Source organism: Xiphias gladius, chromosome 23 (genome assembly GCF_016859285.1).
Source record: "Xiphias gladius isolate SHS-SW01 ecotype Sanya breed wild chromosome 23, ASM1685928v1, whole genome shotgun sequence".
Lineage (NCBI taxonomy): Eukaryota > Metazoa > Chordata > Actinopteri > Istiophoriformes > Xiphiidae > Xiphias > Xiphias gladius.
Genome location: NC_053422.1, coordinates 8,831,356 through 8,853,634, shown reverse-complemented (window position 1 = coordinate 8,853,634; position 22,279 = coordinate 8,831,356). Strand labels below are relative to the sequence as shown.

The 22,279-nt window shown below is 41.7% G+C and overlaps 1 protein-coding gene and 1 pseudogene across 1 annotated transcript in view; one reads left to right on the top strand and one right to left on the bottom strand.

The window, feature by feature from the left end:
- Positions 1-2,865: 2,865 nt before the first annotated feature.
- Positions 2,866-4,595, top strand: LOC120785683 (annotated as a pseudogene).
- A 6,192-nt stretch (positions 4,596-10,787) lies between these two features.
- Positions 10,788-22,279, bottom strand: part of slit3 (slit homolog 3 (Drosophila)) — a 248,394-nt gene continuing 236,902 nt past the window's right edge. Inside the window, exons 34-38 of the mRNA XM_040120062.1 lie at positions 14,351-14,505; positions 13,579-13,739; positions 13,023-13,186; positions 11,915-12,120; positions 10,788-11,798 (exon numbers count right to left, since the gene is read on the bottom strand). Of these exons, the coding sequence (XP_039975996.1) occupies positions 11,545-11,798; positions 11,915-12,120; positions 13,023-13,186; positions 13,579-13,739; positions 14,351-14,505 (940 nt within the window). The 3' untranslated portion in view covers positions 10,788-11,544. The remainder of the gene's footprint in view (positions 11,799-11,914; positions 12,121-13,022; positions 13,187-13,578; positions 13,740-14,350; positions 14,506-22,279) is intronic.

The following is a 22,279-nucleotide window of genomic DNA, read 5'->3' as shown; positions in this document are numbered from 1 at the left end:
AGTATAGTACCCTGTACACAGGCAGCATTCTCTGTTTGCATCCCAACCTCATACGCAGACAACCAACAGTGGGGGACAAACCTCTGGGGATTCATGGCAGGTTTGTCCATGTATTCAGCAATTTCTCTGAGGTACATGATCTGTCCTCTTACATGACTAAGTTACACACCGTTCAAAGCCTTAGAGAATCCAAGAACACAAACTAGATCTTTTCACTTAAATAGAAACGTACATTTAGTTACCTGATATGATGCCCACTGGTGGTCAGTATGGAGATCTGTAAACAGCTGCTCCAGATAAATGTTAAAGGGCTCTGCAAACTTCTTTGCAGCACTGTGCATATGGTGGTATGAATGATCATCAACATCAAGAAGTGTTGGACAATGGTCCTGTCTGACTCATTTCCAGTCCTGACTTGCTGCCTCGCATCACGTTGCATGTGTCCAACATTATTCTGACCAGGTTTGACCAGGGAATGTCTTTTCCCTTGAAGAAGGTGCAGATGGCCCTTTCAAAGTTGGCAGAATTGACTTTCACAACTTCAAGAGAACGTAAGTGTTCAACTATTGCATGTGCTCTCATCTGCATTCAGAGAAAGGGGATGTTGCCTTAAGTTGGAGAGCATTCTCTCAGATAATGTGTGGACCAGACCATGCACCATCCTGTAAGAGGCAGAGGTTTGTGAAAAGTTTCATCTTGCTCAGTGATACCTTGGTCTGTTCCATTGAGTCAGTTCCATCAAGACAGGTGCAATTGAGAGAGATGGGGAATGTTCGGCGATAACAGCCGGGATATTGCCTAGAAAACAGATGAAAAATATAGAGGTTACTTATTTAAAGTGATTTTTTAAACTAGTCATTTACCTCCATTACTTGGAACAAACATTGTTCTTTTTTTCAGAAATATACTCATTAAATTATCATTTTGCTCCAAAGAAGCTCTTCCCACATTGCAAAAAATCATTTTGGCTACTCTTCCCTCCACACAGACACAAACACACACACACACACACACACACACACACACACACACACACACACACACACAGAGTACCCACCTCTGCGTTGGATGTGCGATCACACATAGGTACTGGTGATAGGTGCTGTAGTTTAGGCGTAGCTTGGTATTTTCAGGTGCTTTGGGGGATATTGGGCGTGGGTTGTCCTTTCTTTGCCAACTGTGCCTTCAGAATTGTAGGATTTTTTTAGAACTGCTAATTTGCATAATGTTAAATCATCCTCCATTTTTCTCGCTGCACAGCCAATTAAATGAATGGGGTCTGTCAGGTTTATTTTACATGTGGAAATCTAGTGTAAGAGAAGCTGCTCTGACACAGAGTTCAATGTTGGCTTAAAAAAAAAAACATAATCTACAGATCTAATGATGTTAAAAATCAAAACCATATAAAATAGTCAGCCAACAGAAAAACAGTGAAGTGTCCTTAGCTCGTTTGATCTCGTTGCTCAAAATGTGCCTTACAGTGCTGCGAGAGAGTGGTGTGTTCACAGACCAACTAAATAGCGTTTGCTTCTGTGTCAGGCACGTGATGTAATGTGAGGTTGCTTGCTGAGAGTGTGTCTTCCACGCTGCCTGGAGTGTAGCTGATTGTCTGAAGCAGCTAAAAGTTATTTGAATTTTGCAGCCCGAGACGGTCTATCCAACAGCAGCGGAGTTTAGCCGACAGAGCAGACAAGAGAATGTTAGCTTGCACATCAATGTGCAAACGTTTTGTGTTGAAGGTTGCTATGATAATACACACCCATGGCCCACAATTAAAAAAGGTAACAGAGGAATGTCACTGCCTTAAACTGTATATTAGAATGTATATTATTTTTTTCACTTCAGCAACCAAAGCTGAAAACAGTAATGTGCCATAAGCTACTGCTAAGTGTTGGACTTGTTCCTGAGAGAGAAGCCAGTCCAGGCAAAAAGCAAATGTCGGGGTTCTGTCGAAGTCTGTTCAGACATTGAAACGTTTTCCCTCCCATTAGAATTGTGTTTCCTCTAGCGCCCGGCCCACGGTGGTTAGGGTTAGGTTCAGCGGACATCCACTTTTTGCTGCATTTGTAGATCTGTTTGGATCTGGAGACTGTAAAGAGCGTATCGCGTGATCTGTGCACACACATTCAACAACCTGCAAATAAATACAAAAGAATGTCACCAATATTTTTAGACATTTGTATACAAAGGAAGATGTTCAAAAGCAAAAATAATCAGATCTGTGAAGTTGAAGGTAAAATTCTGTATGTAAAATATTATTTATTCAGGTTGTGTGCATTTGTGAAATTGATTTACATGTGTTCAAATTCATTGATATTTCTGTGTGGATTGGAGTACGCATTGTGAGTACCCAAAATTATACACAAATCACTGTAAACATTTGTAAATCTAAATCCTTTTGAGTCTAATTTCTCTTTATAAATTCTTGCTGTGGAGTCATAAAGGGGTTTTTTCTTCACCATGCAAATGATGCTCTGCTCATCCACAAGACTCGTGCTCCTCTGTCTACCAGGTTATTTGCCATTTTCTAGTTTTCCTTTACGCACATGATTTTTTAGGAATATACCAAACTGTTGATTTGGCAAACCAGCTACTTTTGATGTCCCTCTGATAGATTTTTGGTCCTGGAGACACCTACTGTAGCGTGAATGACCACAAGCGTTTTTGAGTACTTTTTGTACTATTTTGTCAGCGTGATGGCATCACAGCCATGCAAGATTCAGTCACGAAACTTTTAAAAGGTCTGCAGCTGAGAACAAAGTGAAGGCCAACTTCAAAGATGGGCATGATGCGACCCAACTGTACTGAGCACCCATGTAACAATGTATTGATGAGTACTGAGTACTTATGCAACTGAACGTCAACATGTCGACAGGCGTCGTGGCTGGTGTCATCGCATCGCAAGATGGTGTCCAGTTTTATTTCAAGTTGAATGTGCTGAAGCTCAGAGCCTGTAGAACAAAAAAAAATGTGGGTTACTGTCCAAATATTTCTGGTCTTAACTGTTTAAATGTAATTTTTAGAAGACGGGCCTAGTTTAAAACTATTACAATGCCAAAATATCAAAAAGAATTTGAAAGAAAACTTTAGAGAGACTTTCAATACAATATTGACTTTGGGCAAAGTTCTTGCCAGAAAGTTGGATAAGCTGTTGGGCCTTGGGCCAGGCTTAGACAGGAGTAAATCAGGGAGGGAGGGAGGAGGGGGATGGAGAGAGAGAGAGCAATAGAGAATGATGTATAGAGAGATACTAAGGGGCAGGAGAGGAGGGTAGGGAATGAGGGAATATAAATCAGATGTACAACACAGAGTTTTGGTCAGAAAGCTGCCAAAACCTCAAGCAGTGTGTCTTCTCCTCCTCCCCTTTCTGAAGACAGAGACCCTGGAAGGAGCTGAGCCCTGCTTTCCACAACTCCTTAACACCCCTCGCAGGAAGCCAGTGTCTCCACATGGTGGATTCGTGCTCCTCTACTTTCTGTCCCCCATCTCTCTGACGACTGCCGCTCGCAACCTGCTGGTCATCATCTCCGTCTCCCACTTCAGGCAGAAATACGCACCTCAGAAATGCTGATTCACTGTTAGAGCTAGATTTACAGAGAGTAGTAGTAGTAGCTGTGGGATAGAGGTTTTCATATCTAGCCCTCAGATTACGATCTTGTGTGGAGAACAGTGCTTGCAGCACATATCTACTACTTTGATACAGTTTAAACTATAATCACTGCCCTTATTACTTGAGTACTACTGATATTGATAATACTGTTAATATCCACAGTGATGATATTCTCTGACTCCAGGCAGCTCCACACTACCACCAACCTCATCCTCCTCTCTCTGGCTGTCTCAAGACTTTCTCGTGGGCCTCGTGGCGATGCCAGGTATAATCATCTTAAAGGACACCTGCTGCTTCTTGGGTGTCCTCATATGTGTAGCGTATTATTTGTCAGGCTTCATCATTATTTCCGCCTCAATAGCAAGCCATAGTGTTCATATCATTCGACCGTTATGTGGCCATTTGTTACCCTCTGCGTTACCCCACCAAAGTCACTGTGACAAAAGTCAGAATCAGCATTGGTCTGTGTTGGAGCTACTCTCTTTTTGTTAGCAATCTCTTTTCATATGATCACCTGAAACAACTAGGCAGGTATAAATCCTGTTATGGAGAACGTGTGATTAACACTGCAGGAGATTTGAGCCTTGTTGTCAGCTTTATTATACCCACTAGTTTCATCATATTTCTGTATGTAAGAGTATTTCCGGTGGCTGTCTCAAGCACAAGCCCCGCGCTCCCACAAAACAGCAGTCGCGCTCCCGCATTCACGCACTGTAACTGCTAACACGTCTGAGCGGAAGGCAGCCACGACCCTCGGTAATGTTGTGGCTGTGTTTCATATGTGTTACTGCCCATATTTCTGTCCCTCTCTCAGAGGACACAAAATATCCGTCGGCTCTTCATGGGTTTTCTGGTGTATTTTAACTCCTGTCTAAACCCTGTGATCTATGCCTTTGTATATCCTTGGTTTAGAAAAAAAGCCATCAGACTCATTGCTAAACTTCAGATAATGCAGCCGGGCTCCTGTGAGGTTAACATACTGTAGAGAAAGACTCACAGTGTTAGTGAATGAAATTCTTTTCGGTGAAGGGAAATATTTTTTTGTGTCGTCACTGAAGTGAAGTGAATAGGATTAAGTCTGGGCATATAGAAATGCTGTAATGACAAATTAATCTAAACTCAAGCTTCCACCAAGGCATGGTTGAAAACTCAGAAAATGCTACTAAATGGACCCAAAGTTGTGTTTTTGTCACACACACTGATCTGAAGGTCAAGAAATGCTGTTGTTCTTGTGTTTTATGTGTAATAATATTAAAACACATACATGGATTAATCTTATTCTGTTGTGCATATTCACAAATTACATTGCACACCACACAATCTCACTGTTAAATATGAATCTAGAAGATCTAAACTACAATGTTAAACTTTTATGCCTCTAGCTAACTCATTGAATATGTGGCTCTCTTATAGACACTGCAGTGCAGCTGTTACTGAGATTTATCCCCCGATCCCTCTGTACAGCCTCTCTCTTTCTGAGCGTGTACACTCTCCTCTGTGGTTTTTCTTATCCGTTATCACGGCAGTTGAAGGGGAAAAGTCGATAAAGCTGAACTGTTTAACCACAATTTACTGCAACTTGTTCCACATACTTTCCTCAAAATGCCACCTCTGTGACTTACAGTTGTACACGAAAGTTGGTTTCAGCCCGCCCCAAAATTCTCAACCTAAAATGTAAAAGTAGATAACATAAAATATCATCTTATGAAAGTGATCGCTGATATAGTCTTGTGATTAGATGTAGAGAAACACCGACAGTCAGGAATCATGGCGTATGAGCACATCAGTAGACATTGTAGGAAACAAAGAACACATGGAAACTACAAAAGGTAGTTATACATACACTGACAGGAGTATTCAGATTTTTTTCCTAGGGGAACCCGTAGGCTACAGTAAGCACCGTACAGAGGCAGATAGATATAATATGATAGACAGACAGATAGATGACTGTGTTGGTTAAACCAAACATAGACAGATAGATAGGGCAACAATCCCAATGAAGAATCATGTCGTCACATCACCTAGAGGATGCCAGCCGGAGTGGTTATTCATTGATCTAACCAATTACAGACTCTGCATTACAAAGTCGTAATTCGATTCCAGTAACAGATGCAAGATTTTAGAGAAAAGTTACAGATACCACAGTCCACGTAAATGAAAAGGTGTTTCGGGATTTTGGGGCGGAGCGGACTGTGAGTCTGCCCCTTTGCTAACTACAGCCACACAGATTGCGGCTTGTGTGCAGCAAAGGGGGTGAAAATGGTAAAAGGAAAAGAAGTGATAAGAAAGGTGTGTGTGTGTGTGTGTGTGTGTGTGTGTGTGTGTGTCAAGAAAGGACTTTAAAATCCTGTATAATGTGGCTGTGAAGCACAACAAAATGAATCGCTATCAGGTTAGATTTAGTACTATACACATACTATAAAGACCAGGAAATCTAAAACAGGCACAGTTGGTCTGATGAGATCTCTTGCAACGCTCAGCTTTCCGTACCCCGAACCTCCTACATGTGGGGTTGAGGTCAAGTCACCTATACCGTTACTGAATAATGAATATCAGTGGTGGAGAAATGGAACGCCACTGTCTACATCTGCCAGCTTAGCTGCTGTAAGTGGCTTGGCTTGCTGTTTCCGAGCACCTTGTGCAAACCACCTTTACACAGTCCTTTCGGACTCCGAGTACAAAAGAAGTTTGTTGATTCATGCAAACTTTTTACAAGTATCCCTTTTAGGAAATATTTCATTTTTGAAACTATACACATGTACCTGCAGCTTAAGCCCTCTATATGCTTTTATTGGCTTTTTTTCCCCTTAAATTCCAGAGATGAATGATATTGAAAATGCCGAATGTGTTTTCACGATACATGTGTCTGACTAAAGCATGAATCAAATGACTTGTAAAACCATCTGCGAAGTCTGTCCATGCCGTGGTACTCTTTGTCTATACACTGCTGCCATCTCCTGGTGAGAAGCAGGGGGTTTGATGAATGAACATCATGGTGTAACTGTTCTCGGTTGACCGATGCCGAATCAACGCTTCCCACTAGGCTTGACAGCGCTGGGAAATCTTATAGGTCCACATAGGTTGTGGGACACACGTGCTGTGCAGATTAGGGTGTTAAATGGAACGTACGGTGGTGTATTGTCATATGTAATGTTGTAAGCGTTTGGCTTGTTCACACACACACACACACACACACACACACACACACACACACACACGTCTCTTACTTATTGTCTAAGCATACAAACACGTAGTTTTACAAGTAAAACAAAGCTCATACTCTGATACAGGAACAAATCTGTACTGAACGCTCAACTGACTGACCACTAAAAAACATTCACAGATTAAAAAGGTTGTGCTTCCATCAAAAAAGTGCCGATGCATGAATCAAATACATGACTTACACACTCTTATCCAGATGCATAAAAAGAAAGATACATGGCCCATAGTATTTTACCCACAGCAAAAAAAAAACAAAAACAAAACAAGAGATTCTCACAAGCAATTAGCAGCGGACGCACTGTGCACACACTGTGCTCAAATCACACGGGAGGGTGAACAAGCCAGTTAAATGCAAGGGAATGAGAGGATGTAAATTATTCAAAGCCTTGCAGGCTGTGATTAGCACATCACCGCACCACAGATTCACTGTGCGGTCAAACAAGGTGGCCTAGAGCATGGCTTCCTGTGTGGCTGTGCAACACACAGGAAGAAGTTCAACACACACACACACACACACACACACGCACACGGGAAACATTTAACCATAAGTAAAACAACTGGCAAGCAAATAAGAGGCAGACAGACGGAGAGTGTGCGGGACTCACGCTATTGGACTCTGAAGCCCTTTTCTCCGCCTGAAGTAGGACACCGACCGTTGGTCGAACACGAGCCGCCGCAGCGGACTAGTCAGGGAGCTGGTGCCAGTAGCATCACCGGAAAACGAGCCACCGCTCGACTGTTTCATGCTACGTGAGCTCAGCTCCGTTTTTTTGGGTTTTTGTTGTTTTTGTTGTTTTTGTGGTGAGGCCCGAGTGTCTCCGGGGAGACTTCCCCCGTCACGGCGGCCGACCGCATCCCACCGTTCGACATTTAGTCGGACGTGTTGTAATCGACGGACGTCGACTTCTCACCCGGCGGCGAGGCGGCGGGGCCGCGTTTGACCGGGAGGACTGGTTTCTACCGGCCGCGACGAGCCCGAGGAGCCCGCGAAGACATTTCTGTCACGGGGCGAAGAAACCTATTGTTTTTGTTATTATTATTGTTTTTGTTGTTATTATTATTATTATCATCATTATTATCATTATTATACGAGGCCAGTGGCCTCGTACTGACAGAGGTGGAAGAAATACACAAGTTTGAGTACAAGTACCTCAAAACTGTAGTTCAGCACAGTACTTGAGTCAAGGTACTTTATAACCTCACAGCAGGGCTCAATGAAGTGAAAAACATTCCTGTAAATCATTAAGATTTCACAACAGTATGAATAAAAATGAGATTTTACCAGTGCGCCAATCATTCCTGTTGCTGAGGGCAATCAAAGGAAAGTTAAAAGGATCAATAAAAGTTTGTAAAACTCAAAGCTCAAGACAGTTTTTGAATAAAAATGAAGTATTGGTGATAGAGTTAGTTTTAAATTATCCACTTACACAGTGGATGATTCCAACTTTCCCCATCACAGTTTCCTGTATGTTTCAGGAAATTTCCTGAAATAATTATAGAAAGACAAAATAAGGAAGATGGTTCCACATAATCAAGAAAATGAAAAGAAAAATGGTTCTAATTTAAAAGAAAAAAAACTAAAAAAAAAACTGGAAGCAGGTTTAAATGATCCCAACACAGTAACGGAGTATTAGCTATTTTAAGAAAATGAGGTTAAAAAAAAAAACCACATGTTCAGATTTGGTCGGGAGTTATTGAATCAAAGTGATACAGAAAAAAGGTATATTCTTTTGTTGTCATATTGATGGTGCATGTCCCACTGAGTAGCATCACTACCAGCGTAGGTAGAAAAATTAGGGAAAAAAACAAGTCACATATTGGTCATATTTTACCCAAATATTTGGGTAAAGACCGCCTTTATAACCTGCCTCGACAAAAAAATAAGTAAGATAAAATAAACTCTAAATACACCAGAGCTGTATATGGGACTAAAACAAACTGGTCCTTAGGCCACACTGCTGAGACAAATGATGAGGAACATTTTGTTGCACAAATTAAGATTTGCAGTCAAAGATGATTTTTTTCAAGAACTCAGACATGGAAGATGAGTGTAGTTTCATTGGTAGTTTAATTTTAACATTCAACATAAGTATCAATTATCACTCGCGTATTCATGTTTTTATTCAAAACTAGGACTTGGAAAATGGAAATGATCGACTTTACAGTTATTTTTATGGTCAATAACTAATAACTGAGGTGTTTTAATTCTGTTCACAATGAAGAACTAAACCTTGAGGATCAGGAAAAGAGGGGATAAAAGGACAAAGAAAAGGAAGCAACAGGTAAAAAGGCAAATTGTTGTGAAAACAGGCATCAAAAAAGAAAAGAATCAAAAAAAAAAGAAGGGGAGGAGATGGTGAAAATGAATAGCTGGAGCAAACAGAGGAGACATCATGGACGACGTGGGGGGAAAAAGGCAGAGAGAAGCAAGGAGGGGAAGGTAAGGTATGTAGAAAAGAAGTGAGAAGGATCGGATAGGAGGAACAGAAAGTTTGGAAAATAAAAATAATACTGATATGTCTCAAACCCATGATAGCAGAGCTGTAAATTTACTATAAAGGTTGACAATAATTTGCACCTGTTGTAAACAAAGCAACTATGTATAAAGTAAACAATACAGTAGTAGTTACAGTATAGTATTTTGTTATGCTTGTAAATGTGTTAGTCATTTATGGGCAGTTAAAAACCACACTGATGTTAAAGTTCTTTTGAGCCGTTCTGTGGTACCTCGGTCCAAATCGGATTCTTTCGTTTCGCCACAGTTACAGAAGCTTCTCTGCCGTAGCAGGCTACTGAGTCGTCATCGTGGAGGTTTTGCTGTGAAGACTGGAGCACTCTGTCTTTATGTCAATAACTGAATGATACTTTTTTTACATGTCCACCCCACAGTGTCAATGTCAACATTTAAATCATTAACATAGGGTATTTATCAAAAAGCTTCACCTTAAACTTTTTGAAGTACGTGCTCCATGGAAATGTTAATTCTTTTAATAGGCACCTTAAAGCACATCACTATCCACCAAATAATCGGACCTGCATCATACAATGTTATCACATAACACACTGAATGAATCACAAATTAAAACTGATTAAAACGACCTGATCAGGAGAATGGGATAATTTAAAGAAGGCCGCTCTTGGGTTTTGCCTGCGTTGTCATGGACACAGGTGTCAAACTGCCACATGTGACACGACAGCGCCAACATCCATCCGAAGTGATCAAACGCTGAGTAGCAGCCGCTGACAATATTGCAAAAACATTTCTGAATTTCAAAATAAGTGCACATAGGCACTTCAGCATGTATAAATCAACAATTTCAGGCCGCCATTTTTAACATACGCATCCGTTAAGGCAAATGGAGCTGACTTTGGTGTAACGGCTTTATTCAAAACAGCTTCCCTGCCCAGCCAGAAAAAAACCATCTCACGTAAGAGCAGCCATTCAAAGAGCAACTTCAACCAGCTGCCTTGGCTGCGTCTCCTCCAGTGGTTTAACGTCTCACATTGGTACGGTTCTGTATAAAGTGTAGTCCAGGGTGTGTCAGTACACTGTGACATCACTGTTGGGGGTTGGTTACAGGTGCAACAGATCACACGACTGACCGCACCCAACTACACCCAGCAGTGATGCACACTGAAATGTTCAACCAGAGGGCGCAGTGAAACACTGCTTTTCGGCCTGGTATTAAGTTACTCTTGCCTTGGTATCTATTTTTAAAACTGATTTTAAAACTCAGCAGCTTATAGGTATAGACTCTGCATGATGCTGAATTTACAGCGTGTCACCATTGTTGATTTAAATGGGAGATCCTGATTCTGTAACGAACTCCTAGCGAATAGCAAATGTCTTACAGATTTTCACGTCAAACCTCACGTGGCTCCAAGTCTGATATCCAAACAGCAAACTACAGAATAACACAACATTAGGAAAAAAAAAAACAACTGTTAAATCATCTCTGTGGAAAGAGTCTTTTATGTTTTCTCAGAAAAAACTCACATGTGAGGATGATGTCCATTATATAGTGAAGCAGGGTAGCTAGGCACGTTCAGTTCCCTTTTAGCCTCCAAGAGAGAGGGTGACAAAAGACTGCCACCTGTTCCTTACTGTGGATTCAACAGAGCTCCTCTCTTCAGCCCTCTTCTCTCAGTGTCCAAAGCCTCCCACACATCAGCACTCACATTATCATCATGCAAATACACTTAGAAAATATAAAATTCATTGGGTTAGGGTATATATTTATATAGATTTATACATACATATAAATTCATATACTTTTAAGGAATGTTAATCTATTTTGTGGTGTACTTTTTCTTCTTACAAGGTACAAAATAACTTTTTATACTATGTAACACATTATATAATCAACATATTAAAAAACAGCTCATCAGTCCTTTTATCATCTTTTAGAAAAGAATAATCCATAATAAAAATAAGTTCTATGTTTTTTCTCACTTATATCTTACAATATATTTTCTCTCTGTAAAAACCCGCACACATGTCCCATTTTTGTTTTTGTTTTTGTTTGTGGTTTTCTCTTGGCAGCAAATTGGCGGCGGTCAAACTGAATGTGGAAAAAAACAAAAAACAAAATCACATAATGATGTTGCTCATCAATGTGGAAAAATCTCAGAGCGACAGCCTCGTTGACATGTAGAATTCACAAAATGGCAGCGGTGGGTGTTGCAAAACAAACGGACGAACTGCGGTGCTGTTACAACAGGCACTTGGAGCAGCCACATTCCAGAGCAGTGTCCATCTCCTCAGAGTACGAGGTGCCGTCAGTGCAGCGGAAAGCCACCTTCCTCCTCCTGCTCTTGGTGACGCCGCAGCAAACGCCAGGGGGCGCCGCGGCCTGGCAGGATCGGGGACAATCCATGCGGGGTATCTTGTTGGTTGACGTGCATGTCCTCATGGGGTGGTGGCGCTTCAACTGCTCCCTCACCATCTCTCCTTGACACGTCAGCTCTGGAAAATTGTGGAGGACAGACACAATTTCAATGTGTGCTGATATGTCAGAACCTGACCTACAGTAATTATCTCCTGATTTCCATCTTTTTCTTTTTATATTGTTTCCATCGTACCTGTGTCACAGTTAGGTCCGGTGTACCCGGGCTGACACTGGCAGACCGGCTCTCCTCCCTCCGACAAGCGACACTCCCCGTGTCCGCAGCGCTGCCCCCTGCAGGCCGGAGGCTCCTGTCGTCGATCACAATACTGACCCTGGTATCCTTCACTGCACTGACAACTGTAGGACTGACCCTTCGGCAAACACAGACCATGAACACATCTGGAGCATGAGGAAAAAGGAAGGACAGAGAGAAGGCAGGTTAGAGGAGAGGGTTATGTTAGGGTAGATGCGTGTTTTTACTCGTGCTTGTTTTAAAACCTAATGCAATCACATTATTTGGAAATCAGCAATGACTAAAAAAGAGCAGCTCTTATTGTGCATTCATGGCACGGGAAGCACCATGAACAATTCATCTCCTGTACAGCTGAGTATCCAGCTCAACCAGGGAAACTAGGAGACGACCATAGGTTTTGCCCACAGGGCTATGACAGCTGATTTAATGTTCTTCCCATCGATGTGATTTATTTGAGTGCAACCAATCAGATCCTCCCAATTTTCAAAAGCTTTTTTGCAGGATAAACATGTCAAAAGGTGCACGCAGCCACGCATCTGTGAGGTGGTGATACAATATAAAGTTTTATTTTTAGGGCTTCATCTAACAAGTATGTTATATCCATTCGGTAAATTATATTTTAACCATTTCGTCTATAAACGGTCAGAAAGGAAGGAAAATGCAGAGACAATTTTCAAATTGCTGGAGCTGAAATTTCTGTACAACTGCTCAAAGCCCACATATATTCAATTTCCAATAACAGAAAACAAAACAGCACCACATTACATTTTAAAAGCTGGAACCACCAAATGTTTGGCATTTTCCTTAAACATCAACTAACTGTTTCAGTACTACAGTGTTGAAAAGCAACATATAGTTGGTCAGTCTGAAACATCATTTAGAGATCAAGAGAATCATTAAAAGACTCATTGCCTTTTTTTGAGGTGTAAATGCCAAATTACTGCATCACGAGGGCAACTTAACTAGATATGGTATGTGCATGCCATGTCTTTCTGAACAACCGTGTACATCCAGTCATTTCTGCTCAGTCTGTGGTGTGTCTGCCCACCTGCTGTTCTGACAGGGGTTTGGCGTTGTTGTCTGGTCACACAGGGCCCCGGTACGTCCTGGAGGACAGTCACATGTTACCCCCAGCTCTCCTCCCTCCCTGCAAGCACCCTGTGCACACACACTGCAGGTATGACACCCTGCGAGAATACCATCGGCATACACCTGGTGATACAACAGGGAAGGGAGAAAAATAGTGTCAGTGGAGGCTGAGTCAAAGGCCTTTTTCATACACATACAAATATTTCAATGAGAAAAACTATTAGCAAAAAGTTACATACTGTAGCTTTAAAGATCCTTGCTTTAAATCCAAATAAGCAGTCACTTCTGTCACAATATTTTGCAACATGATTTCTTCACTTGACATTTCTTTTGATTGACTGCTCTCTATTGCAAAACATAACTTTGCCTATACGTTGATAGCTCGAGAACAGGGCACACTTCCCGCTGAGGGGATTTTTACTGTCATACACTCTTAATAGTACATATATATATATATACAGTATATAAACGATGCCCTGTTTGCCAAATAAATACTTCCTCCCCCATGTGATTACCTTGCCCTCGACCCCTTGTGGTCGCCCTCCCGCCGTGGCTCTGTAACTCAGATCTTGAGGCTCCCCGTTGATTCGGACATTGTGGATGCAGCCATTAAAAGCCTGAGGAGAACGTTCAGGGCCTGGACGTAGACCTGAGGCCACCACCTGGGAAGGTACGCCTTCGGAAGTGGAGAACAAGACAGGGAGATGTGGAAAAATTAAGAAATAGAACAAAGACATATTAGAGTTGAGAGAAGGTATGAGATGGGATGAAAGAATGGGAACAAAATGAATGAACCAGAGAAAAAAGAAAGTACAGTGAAAGGAGGATTGCTTGATTAGTACACTTCACTTGTCTCTAGTTTCATTCTTGGTTGATGCTTACAGTGAGCTATGATGTTCCAGCAAGAATACCTTAGCAGAGCTTTCACTATTGCACAATAACATTTATGTTTCTTCCTCGTACTCGAGGAAAAAAAGAAGACTGTTCTCAGGTGCGTGTCTTGCCCTTTTTTTGAGGAAAGGCTGAACAAAAACAGATCTCCATCTCCTCTCCACATTCCTTGCTGGAATTTAATGTGTGTTAGTGCGTGTTTTTGGATGTTGTGGGCAGCTATATTTGTATGTCACCATGCATGGGAAACGTGATCACAACCACGGAAAGGCAGCAAAGGGCAGGCAAATGTAAGGCGGAAAAGTAAATCTGTCTGTTCTGTACATGTGTCTAAAAAAGTGTATATTCATAGATATGTTTCTTTGTGTGTGTGTGTGTGTGTGCGTGTGTCTGTACCTCCTATGTAAAGCTGGGTGTTGTGGTCGACGGATGGCTGGCGTGCTAGCTTGCCCAGGCTCTTGGGGGCTCCATTATCTACCACCAGGCTCAGCGAACGGTTCTGAATCAACAGCTCGACTGTGTGGAAAAGCCCATCATTCACCGACTCCACGCTGTTACGAACATACACACACACAGAAAAAAGGAACAACAGATTTTCAGTATGGTTCCTATTATGATACATTACTGTTGAATTTTACACTAGACAGGAGAATTAGTGCAGAAAAAACATGATAGAGCAAATTGGAAATGCAAGACGCAAAACAGACATTTTCAAGACAAACATTTTTTTTTTTTTTGTTGCGTTTGCAAAAAAAAAAAAGAGAAATCTGTGTTGAAATGTAATTCTCCGACATAAAATGACTGATTACATCCTCAATACAGTGTTGTTTTGGAATAGATTAAAAGGTTCCCTTGATGAAGGCCATAGTTTCCTAACATGGAGGCTGAGGCCCAGAATGGCTCTCTACGCAGCACACGGACCTGGTTATTCTGATGGGCTTGTGCCTTGGGGTGAGACTAAATTGACAGAATTTAATGGCCAGACTCAGTCAGTTTAGACCCTTGAGTTACAGAAGGAAGATTTGTTACTAAAACTCTGATTTTTTTTTGGGAGGAAATAATTGTTTCCACTGAAGAGGAATCTGCAATTAACCAGGATCATGACCTTTTGCACCATGTCTGACCCTGGGAACAAAGTGTGTGTTTTTGTGTATAAGAGTGGTCTGAGATTTCCTACTGAGTGGTTTTTGCTGGAGGGGAGACAGACAGCTATAGAGACAGTGGTTTGGCACAGCAAAAAGAGGGAGAGAGAGCGAGAGTGAGAGACAGAGTGGGAAAGAGAGGTAGATGGTGGGGTGGTAAAGTTGACTGTGCCTCCGTTCACCCAAGTTCTTCCTTCCCCAAACCCGGAGAAAACAAGCAGAACATCAAAAACACAAAAGAACAAGTGAAGCCACTCTTTCCGTTGGTGGTCTGCTCCGGGCTCGGACGGCTAAGAATCAAGACAATACATCCCTTTGTCTGCTGCCGCTCATTGGCTAACTAGCCAAGGAGCCTCCGGTCAGCTTTGATTGACAGCTGTTTATAGAGCGTTTAGATTACAGTGATGTTGCATTAACAGCCAATGGAGCAGGGTGCCGAGTTCTGGAGGTGGGCCAGTGGGACTTTCATAGAAAATGCTGACCATACAAAAAGGAAGGAGGGAGAAGGAAATAACAATGATTAAAATGATGGAGCAAAAGATTGTGATTGAGATGGTATAGAAGTAGAACAATTAGAAGGTGGGGCAGAGGAACAACAAAAACAAACAAAAAACAGTTTAAAAAAACTGAAAAATCATATATTTTTTCCCATCTGTTAATAGTCATGAAGTAAACGATGCCTATGAACTATTAAGGTTTTGTATTGGTGGGACCTTACTTATAAGAGTTTACACCATACATAAGAACATATTAACAGGTAATACAAAGTGTGAGGACATTATTAATTATTGACTTACTTTGTATTGTCTCTTTTGCACTCGTCCTACATAAAATGGATAAACGTTTAGAATCAAATCTTTGGAATCACTTTATGATCTCTAAATGCAGATCTTAAATTTGGATTAATTTGACTGGATTTCATCCTTGAGTCCAACTGAACGCTTGTGCCAAATTTGAATGAATTCCCTCAAGGCGTTCCTGAGACATCGTGTTCACGAGAATAGGACAGACGGACGGATGTACACACGGACAGACGGACGAATGGATGAGTAAAACAGCCAATTATGTAATCAGCAATGGCAAAAAAAAAAAAAAAAAAAAAAGTACTGTTCTTTTATACATCAGTCTAGTACAGCATTTAACTGGTGGTTTCTAAAATAAGAGCTACTACTTCACTGTAGACCCAACACAGACACATACATGGTTTCCATTAGGAGCCATGTAATTTAATAATGGTCTCAAACAGGCCTGCTGCAACCAAGCAAAATGATGGTCTGCTAGTCTGAAAGATTAGTTCTCCACCTCAACACCCTCCTCTCTTATCTTTACTTTGTATTCCCACTCTTGCTTTCCTTTTTCTTTTTTCCATACCTTTCCTATCCTTCTCTTCTTTCCCTTCTTTCTCCACTTCCTCCTGCTTACCCCCCCGCCATTACTCCTTGTCTTCTCTTTTTGCTCTGCTCTCCTCTCCTTTCCCTCCCTAACACCATTCAACAGTCATTTCTACTCCTTTTCCTCTTCTAAAGCTTCTCCACGTTCATCCAATAAGCTCTTCATCCCCTTTTAAATTTGTTCAAGTGTCTGAAAAGTTTAATCAAACAAGCAGCTCACACAGCTGAAGATATTCTCAAATTGATTTTTTGCACAGTTTTGAACTTCACACACTCATTTTGACACATCGCGCACACACTGCGCGCTGATCCCGGCTGTGAGACCACAGCTCCACCAGGTGGCAGTAGATGACTAATGGTCACTGTTTCCAAGTCCGAGCAGCTGCCAGCAGGCCAGACGAATGTGTCTGCGAGTGTGTATGCGTTCAATGTCAGTGAGGATTCTCAGTCATCCAGATCATGGTATTTGTCGGTGCTAAATGAAGGCAACTGGAATTCCTTGACGTTCTTGAAGACTCTCACCCGAAAGGCTACTTCGCCTCTAACTGACTAATGGGGAGGGCCCAGGCATTTAAACTCTTGTGGGATCGTTAACACCTGGTCTGCGACACGACTTATCGGCCACTTACAATGCAGTGTTGAGACCCTGCCCCGGACTGCTCAACACCCAGTCACACAATGACTCATGTGACCCTAACGACTCACGTCGTGGCCAGGTGGGTTAACGGCCCACATCTGTGACCTTAACGACTCGCATGGTGTGAAACGTGGAAACGTGAAACGTCTTCAAGACCCTCAAGCAAGTCCAGTTGCCTTCGTATAGCGCTTAGATGGTATGTGTTTGATGTTTTCCAATATCAGCCTTCATCGGTGTTTTGACAGTTGTATTAATAAATACCCTCTTCATCAGCATCTGTGATCTGTGATGAGCATCTTCCATTTTTTTAAATGCCTTGCATGGAAAATTTCCATTTTTGTGATGAACCTATGAATTGCATCTACCTCTGTGTGTGTGTGTGCAGACATGTGTGTGTCTTTTAGGTTCTTTAAACGTGGCCTTGTCGGCCCACTGTGTTAGTAAAAAACAGCCTACTATGCCTATTACAGAATTCAATAAGAACAAACTGCCTCTCTCTCTTACTCTCACTGCATTCACCCAAACCCACAATGCACCCCCGAAAGAGCACATACACACACACACAAATAAACCTTACTAAAAAAACAGAACATCCTAAAAACCAAAAACTGGCTTCTTTTCATATAAATGATTCAAATACAAATCCAGAAGTAACTACAGGTTTACTTTATCTCAAACTGAATAAAAAGTATTTGGATTAGAAAAACTGCGCCGAACCACTTACACTGTTAAATCTAATTAGGCACCGATATCATTTACGTACAATGTTTCTAAACCACATTTGTGGCTTATGTCTGTACGTGCACCCATGTGAGTATCTGACAGTGAACCTTTTGTGTTCGCGAATGCGTATTTCTTTGTTAATGTGTAGTTATGTGTTCATGCAAATGGGGGTTTGTCTTTACGTATGCGTGTACATGCACGGACAGCCCTTAAACAATATATCTGTGTCTGTCCATTGGTCTGTATGTTTGAGTCAGCTTTGTATATATTTACTTGTTTGTGAGTGCGTGTGTGTGTGTGTGTGCGTGCGTGTGTGTGTGTGTGTGTGTGTGTGTGTGTGTGTGTGTGTGTGTGTGTGTGTGTGTGTGTGTGTGTATGTAGCTGCCCAGTCTGATTAAAATGATGTTCAGCAGACAGGCATCCCAGTCCCATATTGCCGTGGTAACCTTAATTAGTCATTGCTGAGAAGGCAGCTGCTGAACGGCCAGCTCCTTCACTGTTTCCTGTCCTCCTTTTTTTCGGCTTTCATTAAACCAGGCCGGTCAGTTCAAATGAAAATTTGTACTTTTCAGGAGTGGATTCGTAGCGTCTTGATGTAGGGTTTCAGGAATGAATGCTCGTTGTTTCAGGCCTATAAGGTTTCAATGTTTGAACTGCCTCTGAGCGTTTCAAACCTATAATGTTCAAGGATTGTCTGTCTGTTTTAACCACAGCCCTGTGGGGTTTTTTTTAGAGCCAGATTCAGGTCAGACATTCAGTCAGTCACTCTATTCGTCTAAATCTGGGCACAAAATCATTTGTAAGACCTGACAATCAAAGTATAAATAAATGAACATATCATAGCTACAGAGTTTTACATGATTCCATAATCTTTAGTTTCTTTTAGATGATGCCACACATTAGGGGAAAATACTTTACAGCTGGGTTCATTTGGTAGTGTTTATGGTGTGTGCAAGTGACACATGTGATCCCCCACATATATACTGTATGTGGTGTGGACACAATCAAAGGAACACCTGAACAATGGAATGAGATTCAATACGTTGGCTCTGAAAAATATAGAAACTTATGTTAGATTTTTCCCTTACATTATTTTGGACAGGAGGGTGTAGCTCATGTGGAGGTTGTCCACTATCACTTGAATCTCAACCCTCTCGACGCAGTTATCTCAACCGACAAGGATCAGAGTCAGGACCTTGTATTCAAGTCATGATCCCTGACCGGCTTCCCGCCAGCAAGCACCGCTAGTTGCATTCAACAGAAGCATGGCAGCTGAGAATGTAGAGTTTTTGGCGTTAAGCGTGTCAATCTAAAAAAATAATTGCTGTTCTGGCTTTCATAGATGTGATGATGACATTTGTGTGGTGAAATACTTTCATTATTTGCAACCTAATTTCTTCCCAAAGCTGCACAACTGGAACACAGAAATAAAAAATACAACACTGATATTATTCTTTAATATTCATGCGTTAAAGTGTTTGTTAAGTTTCACTTCTTCATTTGTACATAAACTCACATAATGATAAATATGGTGAAACACAAAAGGGTCGCTTCGCTTTTGGTAGTTACAGTATAGCATCTGTTTCTCCTGTATTCTCTCTCTTCTCAAATCATCTCTTCCTCTCTCCATTCTTTCCAACAATCCTCTCTGCATCCCTTTTCACCTTCTGTTGTCCAACCATCCATCATAATCCCTCCTCACCCTACTTCTGTCATTTTTCTGTCTCCTTTCTGTCCATCCATCCATCCATCCATCCATCCATCCATCCCTTCCATTGCCTCTGCTTTTCTATATCATCCTTTTCTCCTTTCATGTACCCATCCATCCCTGCATCCCTCCCTCTGTCACTCGCTGATGAATAACAGTAGATGTGCTCTCTTTGACCCGATGGGAGATTAGTGTGGCATTTAGTAAAGGGCAGCACATTAATACACAACAAACACACCTTCTGCCCCCCCCCAGCACACACACACACACACACACACACACACACACACACACACACACACACACACACACACACACACACACGTTCATTTAACACTGGGCATGCATAACCTTTCATCTGTTGCTAATAAGGGCACAGTGAAGGACTTGTACTGTCACTCTCTCTCCCTCCTCTTCTTTCTATGGACAAATCTAAAGCACCCCCACCTCTACACATCTATTGCATGTTTTTGTGTTTTTCATTTTCATTATCATTCCCCATGTTTTCTAACGCTTTGTCTTTCTGTCCACCCTTCTGATATCCTTCCTCCTTTTTTTGTATTTCTCCATCTCTTTTCTCTCTCTCTTTTTTTTTCGTGATTATTTTCATACTCAGTTTTCTTTTTCATGGATGGTTGTACCTCCTGTCCAGATGTCATTTGGGCAGATGTGCCTGTGTCTATAGGTGTATCGCCATGCAATTTTGCTGTGTATCCTTTCTGTATGTTTCTGTATGGAGATACGTATTCAGTACGTTCATAAGTGCAGCTGGGTCTACATGTATAAGCTGCAGGCCTTCTCTTTGTCCTGCTCCACCCCTCTCTTTTATAGTGCAAATTTAAAGGTACCCTGTGGAGTTTCTCATCTCTAATAGCGCTATGGAGCAGTTTTTTTTATGTGTGGGTCCTCATACTTGGGTGACGCAACACAGTGGTTTCACCCTCAGCCAATGGCTTCACACTATTCCAAGGATCTTCAGGTGGGGATAATGTGCCAAGAAATGCAGCAAGGGCAGCGAAGAAGAAGACTGCAAGCTAGTAAACATGGATATAAACAATGCAGGACTGAATTACTTAAAATACACTGGATGTAAAAATAACTTTTATTTGTTAATAAGGCTCCACAGACCACCCTTAACCTAATATCTTAGATATAGGTATCCAACAATCGAAACCTCACATACAATCAAATCTGTATCGGAGTCAGAGTCAAGTTTTAACTCTTACATCTGAGGCAACTCATTAATTTATCCTTTCACCAGCGTTAGTTTTACTTTAGTGTGTATTGGTCTTGCCATGACTGCTACATTTCAGCTTATTGTGAAAATCAGGCTCTAATGCAGCACCCTTCCTGGCTCTCTGGTTTCAACACAAGATAACCAAACCAGGGATCACTCAAAAACATCCCAGGGACTGGCACTGGTCTCTGGCTCTCAGTGGTACAACCGCAGTAACTTTATGGACAGTGCCGTGTCTGGGATCTGCCAGAACTGCTGTGTTCAGAATGTGGTGGTTAAATAGTTCAGCCATTCTGGACAGTATCAGTTTCATGGTGGTAGGACATTCTGCTGTACTGCCTAGCCATGCAGTTTGGGTAATTTTACAATGTATTTCCAAATTAGGGCAGATAAGATATGTCATTTGCCATGCTCATACTCATGCAATCAAAAGATGGCACACACAAAGGAATACATGGAAGTTTGTGCTAAAATGAGTCCCAGCCCTGGAGCTGGCCCCAATATTCTTCCAGACTGCTAATGTTAAACAAAACATAGAGACAGTGTTTACTAAGTGCTTAGCCATGAGCTCAGACATTATTTTTTCTATGGATCTCTGTTTCTTTTTCTTGCTTTCAGTCTTTCATTTTTCTTTGTCGCTCATTTTTGTGGACTATTTTATGTCCCCCCTTTTGCTCCCTTATCTCTATTTGTGTCTTCCAGTGTAACACTTTGATTATATCTCATTCAATGCTTCCTTTCTGCGCTACCGTGCACTCTCTTTGTCCCTTTCTGTCTTTATCTGTCTTTCTTTTACACTTACTTTCTCCGCTTCTGTCAGTACTTCTTGCACTCTGTCTGTCTGTCCATCTGCCTTCCAGGCGTGGCCTGTGTCAAGTTAACAAGACCAGACAAGGATAATTCCCTGACTCACTCTGGGGTTTACTTTTCCCCTCTGCCCCCTCCCCCCCTTTCACTACATCCCTCTGTCATCCCTCACTCCTCTCTCATCTATCCTTCCGTTCAACCGTGTCTCATGGTCTTCTCCTCTCAGCTGCTTCTGTCCATCTGTTTTACCCCTCCTGTTTTTTTCCTCTGGCAGGCCACCTATTCTACCCAGTTATCTCTTTATCATGGTGTATGCTCTTTCATTCATGTCTTCTGTCCAGCCTCAGTCCATCCATCTGTCTTTCTGGCTGTCTCTCTATTTATGTCGGTCCCTCAAGTGATCATTTTATCTTTCTGTGCATCCATACGTCCCTCTGCCTGTCCTCTCTCTCCTCCTCAACCTTTTCAACCCAGTCTCCACCCCTCCCCATCTGTGCCCGCATCTAATTAGATTCACTCCATCATTTCCATTCTTTTATTCTATCCTTCCTTCCTCTCAAACCATCCCTTCCTCTTGTCCTCTTTCACCATGTGTCATGTATTGTGAACACTAGCAATATTCTGGTTAAGGTCATATTTGAGATAAGTGGTTTCTACACATTTACCCATCCAGATTACAA